The sequence below is a fragment of the Magnolia sinica genome, chromosome 13 (genome assembly GCF_029962835.1).
Source record: "Magnolia sinica isolate HGM2019 chromosome 13, MsV1, whole genome shotgun sequence".
NCBI classification, from domain to species: domain Eukaryota; kingdom Viridiplantae; phylum Streptophyta; class Magnoliopsida; order Magnoliales; family Magnoliaceae; genus Magnolia; species Magnolia sinica.
Window position 1 is genome coordinate 10,193,498 of NC_080585.1, and position 15,656 is coordinate 10,209,153.

The 15,656-nt window shown below is 36.0% G+C and overlaps 1 protein-coding gene across 4 annotated transcripts in view; it reads right to left on the reverse strand.

Moving 5' to 3' along the window:
* Window positions 1-510: 510 nt before the first annotated feature.
* LOC131222755 (DENN domain and WD repeat-containing protein SCD1) overlaps window positions 511-15,656 on the reverse strand; it is a 96,043-nt gene continuing 80,897 nt past the window's right edge. For 3 of the 4 annotated variants that reach the window (XM_058217933.1, XM_058217934.1, XM_058217932.1), the window contains 8 exons: window positions 15,201-15,265; window positions 14,576-14,699; window positions 12,528-12,709; window positions 12,337-12,408; window positions 12,089-12,249; window positions 11,896-11,937; window positions 2,236-2,444; window positions 511-870 (listed from right to left, as the gene is read on the reverse strand). In XM_058217933.1, coding sequence (XP_058073916.1) covers window positions 775-870; window positions 2,236-2,444; window positions 11,896-11,937; window positions 12,089-12,249; window positions 12,337-12,408; window positions 12,528-12,709; window positions 14,576-14,699; window positions 15,201-15,265 — 951 coding nt within the window. In that variant the 3' untranslated portion in view covers window positions 511-774. Of the gene's footprint in view, window positions 871-2,235; window positions 2,445-7,129; window positions 7,326-11,895; window positions 11,938-12,088; window positions 12,250-12,336; window positions 12,409-12,527; window positions 12,710-14,575; window positions 14,700-15,200; window positions 15,266-15,656 lie in introns of those variants that run through there. The other variant, XR_009160178.1, reaches the window with a different exon arrangement.

Below are 15,656 nucleotides of genomic sequence, written 5' to 3' on the forward strand. Positions count from 1 at the left end.
TTTATGCTGTTTGATGCATAATCAGCTTAAATATTCACCACCACTGAAGAAAGTCTTGGTTTATATAGCATATAGAATCCACTAGGGTCAACTTAGGACTTGTTCTAGTCTTCAAGTTGATCCCTGATTGGACATCAAGTCGAGTTTTGGGGTTTTTGAACTATGGGTTTCAAACCACTCCTGTGCTGAACCCTACCATGGATGGGCCATATTCCAAAATCCAGAAATACTAGTAGGCACCGATAGGACTGACTATAAACATGGACGGCAAGAAAGAGTCAAGCCAATGCTAAAATAATTGAAGCCCAAAGATTATGAGATCATTTGATATATTTTCTTTGAGCCAGACTCCTATGTTAGTTTCTCACAATTTATAAAAGAATTGGCAGTGACCTGTCAAATGCACACATGGCATGGGACCATCAGATCTTTTATTTTTAATCATAGAAAAAATCAGCAGGGCACTCTTGTCATTTCCAAAAAAAAAAAAAAAAACAGAGAGAGAAAAAAGAAAGAAAGCCACTTAATCTATCTACTACCGTTAGAGAAATCTAACGATGGTATTGAAGATCATAGGTGTAAGAAGAATTCACATTGGATCATGGCTCCGCTCCACAAGTGAAAACAAAGATTTCGATAGATTACAAAATGTTTTCAGACTGCCATACCACTACAGTATTTCTCAAATAGCAAAGAATGTCTCGCTCACCCAAGCATTTTATCTTACCACTTACAGTTCCGTATTCTTCATCTCTTACATAGAACAAGATAAAGCTAGATATTGATGGTGGCTTCCCATAGCCGAAGGAGCCCACTGCGACTGCCACTGCATATCCTTTTCCTGTCAAGGTCAGACGCCACACAACGTACCTGAAACAGCACAAAACCTTGGGTAGCAATGCAAACCCCACAAAACAAGCAATGAGGTGGAATCTAGACAACCTTGTCAGGCAACCTTTTACAAGAAGTTGGACAAGGAGTCTAGGGTTTCTAACTTTGGGGTGTGAGATTTAACTGATTTGAAGGGTCAAATGGACATGATTCCTAGACACATACGTGCTGAATGGTTAAGCAATTGTAACATAATTGTGTATGTACGACTGTAGCTGAAACGAAGATGAGTGGCAAGACAAGGAAAGATAGAATTTGAATGAATGCATTGAGGGAACTTAGAGCAGCATCAATGGGTAATAAGATTGGGGAAAGTAAGACTTAGATGGTTTCGTCATGTGCAACGGAGACCAAGAACTGCACCAGTTAGGGATTGAGTTGGTACAAGTTGAAGGCTCTAAAAGGGCAAGAAGAAAGCCCGAAAGGGCGTGGGTGGAGGTAGTAAGAAAATACTTGATGACTATGGTCTAACTGAAATAATGGCCCTTGATAGAGGGGAATGACAGAGGACTCGTGCAGTTGAGCCCAATGTTGGGATAAGTCTTAGATGATGATGAGTATGTACATCCATAAGCATGACAACTACATACATGAATAAATATGCATGTGTATGTATTACATAATGCAAAGATGACACATGAATATATCTACAGGGAATTATATGATCCTCGGTTCAGGGACATGTATTGCCCTCAGCCCCTCAGTTAATATAGGCAAGGCCCATGGTTCCATGATCTAGACCATTGATCTCATGGGCCCCGCCATGGATGAATCATGCCCTGAGAGTTTCCCTAATGGTGAACTCCTGACCATTTTATTTGTGGCCTGAAAATAATGATTAAGGAAAACATGGAATGGCCCACATTCAACCAAGAATGCCATAAGTCGGACGCCTGTGATTTCCAATCTGGAGGGTTTTTGCGGCATGGTTCAAAACAGTAGGGCTAATCATACAATGGCTTGGATCAAAAAACATAAGCCAACTCGTACAGACGAGCTGACTCGTACAGACTAAGGGGTCAAGGACATATCATATCCTCAGGCTGAGGATCATATATTCCCCACATACCCATGCACATGTATTTGTGGTATTGGTAGGAGTTCGATATACTGTTAAAGTGCATTCGATATACTGTTAAAGTGCATGTATGTATTGTAAACTCAGAAGAGAACTCTACAATAAAATAAAATAAAGTGATTGAGTGAAGGGAATTGGTGAAACTTCACTTTTACAGCGGAAAGAAAGTGTTTGTCCAGAAAAAAAAAAAAAAAAACAACTCTTAATAAAAGAGCACAAACAGAATAAAACTGCAGAAGTTAACAGTTATGAAGAAAGAAAGATACCACAGCAAGAGTTTTCTGAGGAGTTCGATAGAGCTGCCATCCTGCCACCTTTGACCCTGTGCTAGAGAAACTACCAAGTCTTTCTTGAGGCCGATGAAAGAGGGACATGGAATTATCTGCTGCTCCTATAGCAAGCCAATGATCCCCCGCATTGATTGATAGAATAGAAGCTGAATGAACAGTTACATTCTTCAAACATCTTATGCCTCCTGTACTTCACAGTAAAAAGGTGTTGATTATGGTCAATATAAGTTCAATATGTGGTTATGCTGCAAAACAAACAAATATATTTTAAAGCAAAATTTTGTACTAATCTTTAGATGCTAAGCTGGTTGAAGGTGCACATAAATCTTGAATACATGTAATTGACATGAAAGGAGAAAAAAAGGATCAATGATGATTAGCTTGTAACAAAGTAAAAAAAGGACTTGTGCAACAAGAAATGCAGTTTCGTAAGATCTAACTGCTTCTCAAAGATAATTGCAAGCTAATGTGCCTAAGAAGTAACAATCATATGCCTTAATTAACCTACAGTTTTGGGGCTTGTTAGCCAACGCATGCATGCTCTTAGAAGTCCCAATCTACCATCCATGCATAAAATCCTCTACTGGCAGGGGGATCCATACATCTGCATGTACCCGAGTTTTTAAATGATGATTGAATCAGTTTGCCTCAGGAAAAATGATCCAAAACTAGGCACTGTACATTTATTTGTGGTAATTGACATGGAAAACAAATGAGCTATTGTTTTCAGATCCAACGGAATAGTAAATAGAGAGCAAGGCATCATGCTGACCACTAACTAGTCCACTTGAAATAGTAATCAGGTTTCTCTTCTGGTATGCATCATGATAATCTCTAATAATCAAGCATTGTGATAATCAAGTGGTCATATAAGTCCCTTCAAGTTCAGTGTTTCAACAAAGAACCAAGCACACAGGAGTTTATTCTCACTTCACTGAAGAAAAGGTTGATTCTGAATTCCAATATGAAAACACACACACACACACACACATGAATCATCAACTAGGAGTCTAGGACAATGTTTGCAGTATTGATATTATCGCTGGATAGTATCGGTATTGCATGGGCCCAATACAAAACAGCCTGAAAGTCATTGGACTTCCAGGTGTCGTACGAGATAACTCAAAATATCACATTGTATAGGCGACATATTGATACAATGTGATATTTTGACAATGTCACAGTTAAAAACTTACATGCAATAGTATCGGTTGACATCATTCCAACCATGAAACCCCCTGTTTTTTTTTAAAAAAAAAAATCTCCAAAAACTCTATAAAATTGGATTTTTCCCAAATCTCTTGCTTGTAATCCATTTCTAACTGGATTTCAACCAAGCCTCTTCCATTTTTTATCTTTTATTTTTAATTTTTATTTTTATTTTTTTTTGAGAAACAAGCAAATTTTTGTGCGGAAATTAAGATCGGACAGCGGGTGGAGCTGATTTTCAAGCGATGAGATTTTTTCAATTTTAATTTTAATTTTAATTTTAATTTTTTTTGTAAATCACTTGGAATCACTAGAACTAAAATGGAAAATCCATGATTCTGCATATTTTGTATGCTCAATCATGGAATTCAACTCCCTATTTGCGAATTTGGGAAAATTGGGTGAAATTGGGGAAAATTCAAAAATTCTCCACTTCACCCATTTAAATCGCAATTAGAGTATAAAAAATCACGTTGGACATGCTGGAGGTTGATTTTCATATTGACAAAGGTTTTTTTGGTTTCTTAGAATTTTTTTTATAAAAAAAAATATTTTTAATTAAAAATATCAAAAGATAATTGATTTAAAAAAATTTTGATCATCAATTATTTATGTTTTCTTACATGTCTTGTTAGATTTATCGATGATACGAACTGATTCGGAATATAGATGCAACTTGTATTACTTCTGTCAGATGACACAGTCTAGGACCCTATGCAAAGGAAATTTATGTGCACTTGTTTTCTGCGATATTTTGATTTGTAATGGAATGGTGCCTTTTTTAACATCCCTTGAAATTTCATTGAAAAATTAGACCAATTTCCCAATGTTTCCCAAAAACAACGATACATTAAGCCATACATTTAATATTTCTCATGCAATACTCGACATGCTTCTGTATCCCAAGGGTGTGATGTATTCATCAATATCAATACTAAAAGCACTGAGCTATGAGACACATTTCATAAGGCCCTTTCGTAAACTTTGGTGACGAACATGATGTGGGGCGTACAACTGACCTATTCTTGGTATTTGGTGTTATTTGTGTCTAGTTTTATGGTCCTTTCCTTTTTCTATATCACATGTTGTGAGCATAGCGAGCCAATTTACGAGCTCTCCAAGGGTGCCTCACTGGATACAGTTGTTCGAATTATGCAATATCTCGAGGGAGTGCTAGGTTGGTGAATTTTATACACAATGAGTAATCATCTAAGTCATTGGGTATTCTGATGTAAATTGGGCTGGCTATCTAATTCATAGGCGGTCTACTACTGGATACTGCCCGTGGAAGGAATTTGGTTATGTGGAGGGGTAAAAAACAATGTTGTAGGCAGATTAAGTGCTAAAGCGGAATATAAGGCGATGGCTCATACCATGTGTGAGCTCAAGTATATTAAGAGCTGATGAAGGAAATGGTTTTGTAGTGAACCTACCAATGCACTAATTTGTGATAATTAGGCAGCCTCCTATATGACAAACAATCCAGTCCATCGCGACTTCGCGAGAACCAAGCATATTGACGTCAACTATTACTTTATACATGAGGTCTCCAGTGGAGAAATCCCTACGCCATATTTAGTCTCAAGATCAACTCGTCATGTTCACCAAGGCTCTCAGTCGCAGTCAACTCGCATCTGTTCCAAGCTTGGAATCGACGATATCTATGCACCAACTTGAGGGGGAGTGTTAAGAACATGATTTGGTTTGTACAACTGTAAGGCCCGCCTAGTCTTGGTGTTTGATCTTATTTATGTGTTTAGTCTTATTTCTTAATGTTTAGGGATATTTTGAGTATTTTTAGTTTTTCATCACTTACACATATGGAGTAGAATGTGTTTACCCCATTCTACTCTTCTCATTCTATTTTCTCTCTTTTTCTTATTCTTTCCTCTTCTATATTTATCTACAAATCCAACTGTTGGTTCTTTTGGGCAGGCTAGGCATCATCATTTCTGTTGGATAGCGTAAGGAGTGTTTACAAAAGGAATGGCTCAATAATTCTATTATCAATTCAATGATGTTTTGATAGCATCACTAAGGGCATTTCAACCACACACAACCAGACAAATTACTATGGTTAATGTTGAATCACTGCATGCAACAAGTAATACGATTCTCTCTAATACAGGTGTCGAGGTTTGTCAGAGGGGAAAAAAGCCTTCAGGAGGGGGAAAAAAACTCCCAACTAGTGTTGGACGTCCAACCACCACCTTATTTATATAAAGTGATGTCCTAAACTACATAAAATGCCCTTGAAACCAAGGGCATAAGAGGAATATATATATATAAAGAGAGATAAGAGGAGAATAAGAGACAACCCATAATCTAGAGAGAAAAGGACCACAGACCGGAAATAGTTTTATTCCCAATCAAGCTAAGGCATAGATATAAACATGCCTATCTTGTCAAGAATACATTTTCTAACGGTAAAGCCTTAGCGAAGATACACACGAGTTGAGCAATATAAGGAAGAGAGGAAGTAGAAACAATGGCAACAACAACCTTCTCACAAATAAAGTAACGATAAGCTTCAATATGTTTTGTCCTCTTGTGAAAAACATGATTAGAAGCTATATGAATTGCAGCTTGATTGTCAGAATACATAAACACAAAAGTCTTCACTAGAAATCCCAATTTGATAACAAAACTTTTTAACTACAAAATTTCACATGCAATATTCACTATAGCACAGTACTTGGCCTCAACACTAGATTGTGCAACAACTGCCTACTTTTTAGTCTATGCCTAAAAAAAGTATAGTATGCTCTTGTTGAGCATTAATCATTTAGAGAACCTGCCAAATCTGCATCAAAATGCCCATTAACATTACTGCATGTCCGGGAGAAGACTTAATGTAGCGTAAGATGTAACGAATTGCCTCAAGGTAATTAGATTGAGGATCATGCATGAACTGGCTAACCAAACTCATTGCATGAGATAAATCTGGGCGAATAACAGTAAAATATATTAGTCGACCAACTAAAGGCTGGTATATGCAAGGATCATGAAGAAGTTCCACATCATTGCCCTGAAGCTTCTTATTAACATCTAATAGAGAATCATTAAGTTTGACACCAAGATTACCAATTGAAGCCCATAAATCAAGGGCATATTTCGTTGAGACAATTCGCCTAAAGCTTCTTATTAACCTTTAATGGAAAATCATTAAGTTTGACACCAAGATTACCAATTGAAGCCAATAAATCAAGGGCATATTTCGTTGAGATAAAATGTATTTTAGCAATTCCAAATCTTTGATGTCAAAAATCTTACTCATATAGAGTTACAACTCAGAAATTACACTAGCATCAACACCTGTAACAATGATATCATCTACATATACACTCACAATAATAATATTTTGTACACACCGCTCAACAAAAACAAAATGTCAAAGTGAATGCAAGTAATTCCAATACGAATTAGGACCCTATTAAACTTCTCAAACCAAACTTGAGGAGCATGGTTCCTTTCTTTCTTCTCTTTTTTTAGAAAAACCAGGAGGGAAGCATATAAATCTCCTCAATTAGATCATCATTCAAAAAGGCATTCTTAACATCTAATTGGTGCAACAACTAATTTAAATTAACAACAAGAAAAATTATCACCCATGTCGCATTCATCTTAACAACATGAGCAAAAGCCTCAAAATAATCCTTACCATATGTCTATGTAAATCTTTTAGCTACAAGATGAGCTTTGTATCGACGTATACTACCATCAAGGTTGTACTTAAGAGTATACACAAGCAACAACCCACTAGATTTTCCCTAACTGGTAAATCAGTCATCTCCCATATATGATTCCTCTCAAGAGCAACCATCTCCACTCAAGGGCATAAAGAAATGACCTGTGAACTAGAGACATAAAATGATTGGAACTAAAACATTAAATGGGATGAGAAATACGTCTTTTGGCCTTCCTAATAGCAATTGGCGAATCCAATGATGAATTTAAATATGGATCAATATAAATGGGCAAACTAGCAGGAACACTATCAATATATGTCGCCGAGGGAGCATGCTTCATGGTGACTTATGGAAGAGCTAGAGTACGAACATTTGTTCCTTTATACACCTTTTAGTTTGGTTTAATCGATTGTGAATCAGAAACAACCTTATCTTTAACACTATCAAGTTTAAAAGGAACATAAACAATTGGACTAGACTCACAATAGGAATAGGAAGAACCATATAATTGTGCTCCACCTAATCTATAAAAACATATGGAGAGTCATACAAAAAAAAAAAAAAAAACTCAACACCATGGAAACATGACGCATTTTATTGACCAGATCAAAACACCTATACCCCTTTTGTGCATATGATTATCCCAAGAAAATACATTTGACGGCCCAATTTGATAATTTATTTTGAGAAGGATCAATATTGTAGACATAACAAACACATCCAAAGACCCGCAATAGGATTTTGAGGATAGGATAGAATGCCGAAAAATATTGAATTGAAGACTAAACAGAAAAACCATAGTAGGCAAACAAATAATAAAATAACATGCAATAAGGAGAATATCTAACTAAAAAGATTTAGAAATAGACATACCAATAAGAAAAACACAAGTAACTTCTAGGAGAAGTCTATTTTTTCAGCATTTCCATCAATTGAATTAATATCACACGCTCTTGAAGAGAAGAAAATATAAAATGGGAAAGAGATTCTTTTCCATTATCTATGCGAAGAGAACTAATATTTGTATTAAATTAATTTTTAACCCAACTAGGAAATACTTTGAAAATAGAGCTAATCCCATCTCTATTTTTTATCAAATATATCCATGTCGTAGAGAGATCATCAATCAAATAGATAAAATACTCTAATCTATTAGAAGCAATGGAAATTGGACCCCATACATCATAATGAACCTAAGAAAAAATAATCTACTAGACTCTCTGCAAGAGGATAAACAAACTTATGATGTTTGGCTAAAACACAAGTTTCACATTATAAATTTTTTAGGTCACTAGACTCAACTAACTGAGACAAAAAAGATTGTAAAACTAAACTACAAGGATGACCAAACTGACAATGCGAAATACAAAGTTCTTCCTTTTTAACACTAAAACACTCAGTAAACTAACTTATAAATTTGAATGAATATGTACAATCCATCCTTCTCACATCCACTACCAAGCAGCTTTTTCGTCTTTAGATCATGAAAGACACGATGATCAGGGAAAAATGTCACACTATTATTTAGGTCCTTTAACTAACAGATAACAAATTAGAAGCAATATTAGGAAGTAATAAAAGGAAGAAAAGGAGAACGATGGTGAAACGAAAACAATACCCTTTCCCCCACCCCAATAGGTGTTAGGGTACTATCTGTCAATTTCACACGACTTAAAATTAGAATTGGTGGTAAATGAAGCAAAATAAATAAATGTGCCTATTATATGATAAATAGCCCCCGAATCAATTACCCAAGAACCCAAGAACTTGACACAGTAGTGTGAAAGGTTGTAAAAATATTATGTACCTGAGCCAAAAACGTAGATGAAGAGACCATATTCTGAATTGCTAAGTAACATCCCTCACTAAGGCATCATACTCACCTTTTGAAATATGAACTACATCGCCAACTGATGAAACCACATGTGAATTTACTAATGGTATAGTGTCTCCCATAGTATCCAAGGAATCCTAATCATTTGTAGCTACAAAATTAGCAGCTCAGCCTTGAGGTTGACCATGAAGGACCGAGTAATAATCAATAGTATATTCATATCGACTACAATGGGTGCATAGAAGATTCATACCACGACCACAACCTCATCTTCCTATACTTGTACCTCAGCCAACACCAGCATCATCAAAATTCCAAAATCTCGTCACTAGGGCAGATTTCTCAACCACAGTTGATCTCATATTTGTACAACGCTTTTATCTCATTGAAGTAAACCATATACATTGTTAAGTGAAGGTAAAGTGGAAGAACCAATAATATGAGCTCGAACAGGCTCAAACTCATAATCAATGTTGTCAAACCGCATATGCAATTCTATGCGATCGCACAATCACATATGCGGTCACATATTTATTGAAAAATTAAAAAAAAAAATTTAAAAAAAAAAAAACAAAAAAATAAGGAGAAAAATAGGAAAACAAAATATAGAGAAAATATAAGAATGTAGGAAAAACTTCCGTAAGTTAATAGATAACTAATATAGTAATTTTACATATATAAAATTAGTTTGTGACTTGTTAGAAAAATGAATGAAGTATATCAAATTCAACATTCAACAATATAGTCAAGTAACAAAACAATCAATAAGCTATTTATTGTACAAATACAATTTTGAAGTTACATCTTAATGTTTACTATTTATACATTATAACACTAACAATACTTACAAGTTACATTTTACAACTTGGTTACACTAAGTTACACTAAGTTACACTACAATAAGTTACAACTTAATTACACTAACACTAAGTTACATTCAACAATATACTTACACAACTTATAGTTACAAGTTACACTACTTACTAAAGTTGGATTTATTTTTGCAAAAAATAAAAAATAAACAAATAAAATAATTTGCCAGCAGTTGGTAGATATGCGATCGCATGCATCGCATATCCTCGCACATTTAGCATATGTGATATGCGTATGTGAATTCACATATGCAAATATGCGGTCACATTTAACAACGTTGCTCATGATCAAGACCTGTAAAAAAACTCAAATGTCCTATTCTTCTCAACACTTCTTTTCTATGCCTTTCCACATGTAGAGCAAACAACTTGAAGATTATCCAAAAAAGAAAATTCCTACCAAAAAACATGCATCTTAGCAAAATAATCAGACATTGATCTCTCATAATGTCCTGACTGACTCATCTCTTGATAAATATTGTAAATTTTGGTCATATTATTATGATCAACATACAATTTAGAAGTAGTCAACCAAATCTCACATGCAGTGGACAACATAAAAAGTTCTTCACTAACATCTGGTTCCACGTAGAATTTAGGAGCTAGGACATAATTAACAATTGTTTGATTTCCACTCTCCATAAGAAGGATCAGTCATAGGATTTCTTGATATACTATCATCAATAAATCCTAACATTTTGTTTTCCTCCAACAAACATCTCAACAATTTTTAACCATTGAAAATAATTGTTGAGCTTAAGTTTATGAGATATAATCTACAACTCAAGATTCTCAAAATAAACAATCAACCTCTCTATCTTGGAGATAATGGGATCAATTGTCTTAGATATTGATGAAGAAGCCAATTTAATCCCAAATAATTAAAAGAGTACTAAATATCAAGACTCCACACCAATCAATACTTAAAAAGTTGTTATAACCAACTATAACATGCAGTGGTTCCAAATAAAAAATTTAAAAAAAAAAAAAAAAAATCCTTCTAACTCCAAATCAAACCACTAAAGAGGAGAAGAGGATCTTACAATTAAATTCACCAGATATCAACAAATCTTAATAATCTTCCAAAGGAAAAATAAATCTCAAATAATTGATTGTTGGACGAAAAAAAAACAGTCCAAATGAAAGCATCAAGCGAAATCCTAGCTGCCACAACCCAGTTTCTGCAAAAATTGGAAGGAAAACACCCTAAAAACCTTATGAAAATTGAATGTCAAACAACCGTCCAAAGAAAATCAGAAACCGCCGCAAGATCCTTTCACATTAATCACTTTCAATCACTAATTAGGCTGCAACGATTCTCAAATCGAAAGAAAATTTGAGAAGAAGTAAGAAAAGAAGAGAAATGAAATTATGAGAGAGAGAGAGAGAGAGAGAGAGAGAGAGAGAGAGAGAGAGAGAGAAAAGCTTAGGACCTTTTTTGCTTTGATACCATGTCAAAAAAAAAAAAAAAAAGGTTTTGGGAGACAAAATTTAACTAGTGTTGGACATCCAACCCCACTTCTTATATTAAGTGATATCCCAAATTATATAAAATACCCTTGGAACCAAAGGCAAAAGTGGAAAAACAAAAGAAAGAAAAATAATAAGAGAAATAAGATGAGAATAAGAGACGACCTACGGTCCAGAGAGAGATGGCCCACGATCTAGAAATATCAAAAGGATTCAACAGGGATCTTAAGTTCCACAGTTGGAAATGCTAAATTCGAATGAGCAAGCAATGCGATAATAATAAATTGATATTTCTGACAAATGAGCAAACAAGTAACAGGCATGAAACCCATGCAGCATTTCCATATGCATGGTTATCTTACACTTGGTACATGAAAGTTCAAACAAAACATCTAGTGTGACTACTACACCATCTCCAACAAATGAAACAAATTACCATTCATACACAGAAGCACCAAATGTCAAGTGCAGCAACCTTTTATGGGACCAAAGCATCTAAAAGGTTAATGGAAGCCTGTAGTGATTACTTATAGTTTCTCTTGACAAACCAAAGAATTCTTACCCTCTTCATTTCCCCAAAATCGGACCAGTCCATCAGCTGACCCTGAAATAAATGTCCAGAAGATATTAGGAAGTGCTTTAAGTTTTCAAATATTTAATTTCTGGAGATTTTGTTTGATTTAAGTACTGAATAAATGGATTTCATCACGTGGACTGAGAAGCTTGCATGACTTATTAGGAATGTGGTAACTGACCAGTAATTATTCCTTTATCTGATGCCGAGTACTCCACACATAAAATTGGACCAGCATGGCATGCTAGAACAGCATCACATGTCCCTCGAGAAACGGACCATATCCTAGCTGTCCAATCGTCACTACCAGTGACAACGGTGTCTCCAACCATCCTTATTGACCTTCATCATTGGCAGAGACAGCAAATCAGAATGGGGCCATCAAACATAAGAAACAAAATAAAAAGGGATAATAAGTTTCCAGCTTACCGGATCCAATTTGTGTGCCCTAGAAGCTTGTGCATCTGCCTACCAGCACGGATATCCCAAATGTATGCAACCCTGAAAATACAATTATTTGTGGTTTTAGGTTTCTTTGCAACCAAATTTGACATGTACATTTTTTTAGCAACTTCAGAAGTTATAACAGCACTCATGTCTAAGAATTTCCATCTACGTACGCATCTCTTCCAGCAGCAGCCAAGATCCCTGTGGAGTCATCATATTCCATACACAGGACCGCACTCGAACAACGCCCAACTGTGGCCACACAAGTATCTGTTCTCACATCCCACATTTTTACACTGCCATCATGTGAAGCAGTAAGGACACGCTCTCCTGATAGCATCCGTACACGGCTGACCTACAGTGGTAGTTGAGAAAAAAGCAAGGGAGGTTAGCTAAAATTTTAATAATCCATTCTAAAATATCATCCCTGAGGCACATAACCTATGTAACAAGGCTACTTCATTCAAATAATAGCTGCATAGGACAGGGATATTGCACACATATGTCAACATGACAACCAGAGAAGAACCAATTTGTCTGCACTTTTGTATTCTCGCTTTCTTGTTTACACAGTTTTAAAACTCTCCAAAGACCGACCAAACCATAAGTTTTATATGAACATAGCTTCTAGCACCACATAAAAAATGGAAGCATATGAATCCAGGATCCATTTATTTTCTAGTCCAGTTGAATGGTATTTTCAGTCCATCTGAAAAAATAGACATTTTTACATGGAAGTTCTAACACCTCATAATAAAGTAGCAAGTGGAAAAGGTAGTGACTGAATCCAGCTTCTGTCCATTTTCAAATCCAGTCTAAGGGTTTTTTTTTTTTTTTTTTAAGTCCATTGACAAAAGGAAATATTCTCACTTGAAAATCAGTTCTGTTCTTCAAAATAAGGACCATAATACATTCAGATATACACCTTGCCTCGTCCAATTTTAGTTTATCCATGGAAGACCTAGATTCCCACTCTATCCACCTCTTCCAATTTCAAAATTACTTTTAGTGTTTTTTCTTGGACAAAAGTATGTAGTACATACTGCAAAGGACCATATGATTTGGAGATTGGACCCATCTGGATGCTTCTCAATTAGGTCTCTCTATGGATTGTGATCCAACCCTGAAGGGAATGGAATCTTCAATTACACCAAATATGTTTGGTCTTATGCAACCCCACCAACTGGCTTGTTGGGAGTGAAAGGGTTCTAACGGTAGATAATCTTCAGCCGAGGGGAATGCTTTTGCCTAATGTGTGCTTATCATGTGGGAAGGACTTGGAATAAGTAAACTATCTCTTCATCCAGTGCCTGTTTGCTTCCAAGGTATGATTTGCAGTCCTCTCTAAATTCAATATATGCTGGGTGATGCCAAGATCTACAAGTGAGCTATTCTTGGCCTAGCATGGTGAGAGTATATTGAAGGACGAAGGATATGTGGAGGAGCTGTTTGTTGGCTGGTCTCAGGCAAATTGGGAAGAAAGGAACGGAAGATACTTCCGTAATATTCACCATAACAACGATTGGGTTGTTGGAAGAGTTCGGACCTTTTCTTGGGAATGGGGCTGAGTTTTTTCTGGAAGTTGTGTTGAGGTTAGTTTTCGGACGGGATGTTTTTTTTTTTTTTTTTTTGTGGGTGGGTGTTGTTGGGGGCTGTACTTCGGGTCTTTGCCTTTGTATTCTTTGCCGCCTGCTGGTGCTTTTTGAAGAATTTTTTTTGTCAACTTTCAAAAAAAAAGAAGAAGATATCGTAGAAACTTTGAAACAGGGCTCTGGTCGAGGACTTGTGTTGTCATCCATGGATCAGATCTTGATCAATTGAAAAGAAAAGACTACCTTGAAAAGCATCCATCCCCTGCTTGAGAGATCATATGAATTAAATCTTTTACCATGAAGGTATGTCTACTCTGCCTACTGGATGATGCCCTTCAACAATCATAGAGCAACTAATGTTGTCACTATTATTGTATTTGCAAAAATGAATAAAGCATGCAGAAGTCGCTAGGACTTCAGGAAAGAAGTAGATGAAACACTGCCAAAACACCTCATGCATGCAATGCAGAACAGTAGATGAACAGAATAAATGGGAAATTTAACAGACAAAAAAGTATGAACAAGACATGAGCGCAAGTGTCATGTCGCCGATGAGATTATCAGAGAAAAAGCTTAATTCCATTGCAAGATATACAATTTTCAAGCTGAAAACAGACAAGTAGCCAGACCTGAGCATCATGGCCCTTGAGCTCTTCTAGAAGCTGTGATGTTTGCTTATCCCAGACAATTACAGACTGATCATCAGATCCTGATACTACCTTACTTCGGTCAGAGTTAATTGCACGAACAGGCCTGCATGAAGAAAGTGCATTACAGTTCAAGTAAACTGATCATGAACAATCAGAAAGACCACCCCCCCCCAAATAAGAAAAAAAAAACAAAAAAGAAAACTGCCTCAATAAATCTGTCAGTACAGCCAAGCTTGCTAGAATCTAATACATTGAATCCACCATAGGATCCACTTTATGGTAACAATATGTTCATATTCAAATCTTCCACCATGTCCACTTGATAAATACTAAAGGTATAATCATTGTTCATGATCCTAAACCCACTTGCCCATGAAGCAGGCTACCATCATATAATTGATACAAAGAAACCAGATATCCATGAATGTCTGAAAAGTGTCATGTAAAGGGAGTGCTCATCCCTTCCATCTCTGTATGCGAATATTTGCTTATGCAATAGCAACACTGATTAAAGTGGATGTTATGCAACTGTTGTAAATGTAGCAACATCACACAGAGAATTCCAAAGGGAAGATCTATGAAAACCAATTGCAATGCTAAGTACCTAGTATGTCCTTTCAGTGTTGCCCTCAGTTCTGAACCACGAAGGCTAGGATCCCAGATTTTAACCTGCAGAAGCGCATGGAAACATTTCATCACTAGTTGCAAATCAAACAACACAATGTAGGTAAATAAATCTAACCAATTATTGGAAATTCATCTTAAAATTTTGCATAACCATAGAAAATAATAAGCTTTCTGGATCAACCTGGTAAGAGAAAATGTTATGCAAAGTATTAAACATTGAACAATCTTTTGCCCAAATCATCATCATCACCTAAACCTTATCCCAATTAATTCGGGTCAACTAAATGTATCCTGTTCTGCCATTCCACTCTATCAAGGGCCAGGCCTTCGTTAGACCATGGGTCAGCAAGTCTTTTCTTACTTCATCCATGTCTATTTGGGCTTCCCCTTGCCCTTTTATAGCCTTCAACTTGTACCAACTCACTCCTAACAG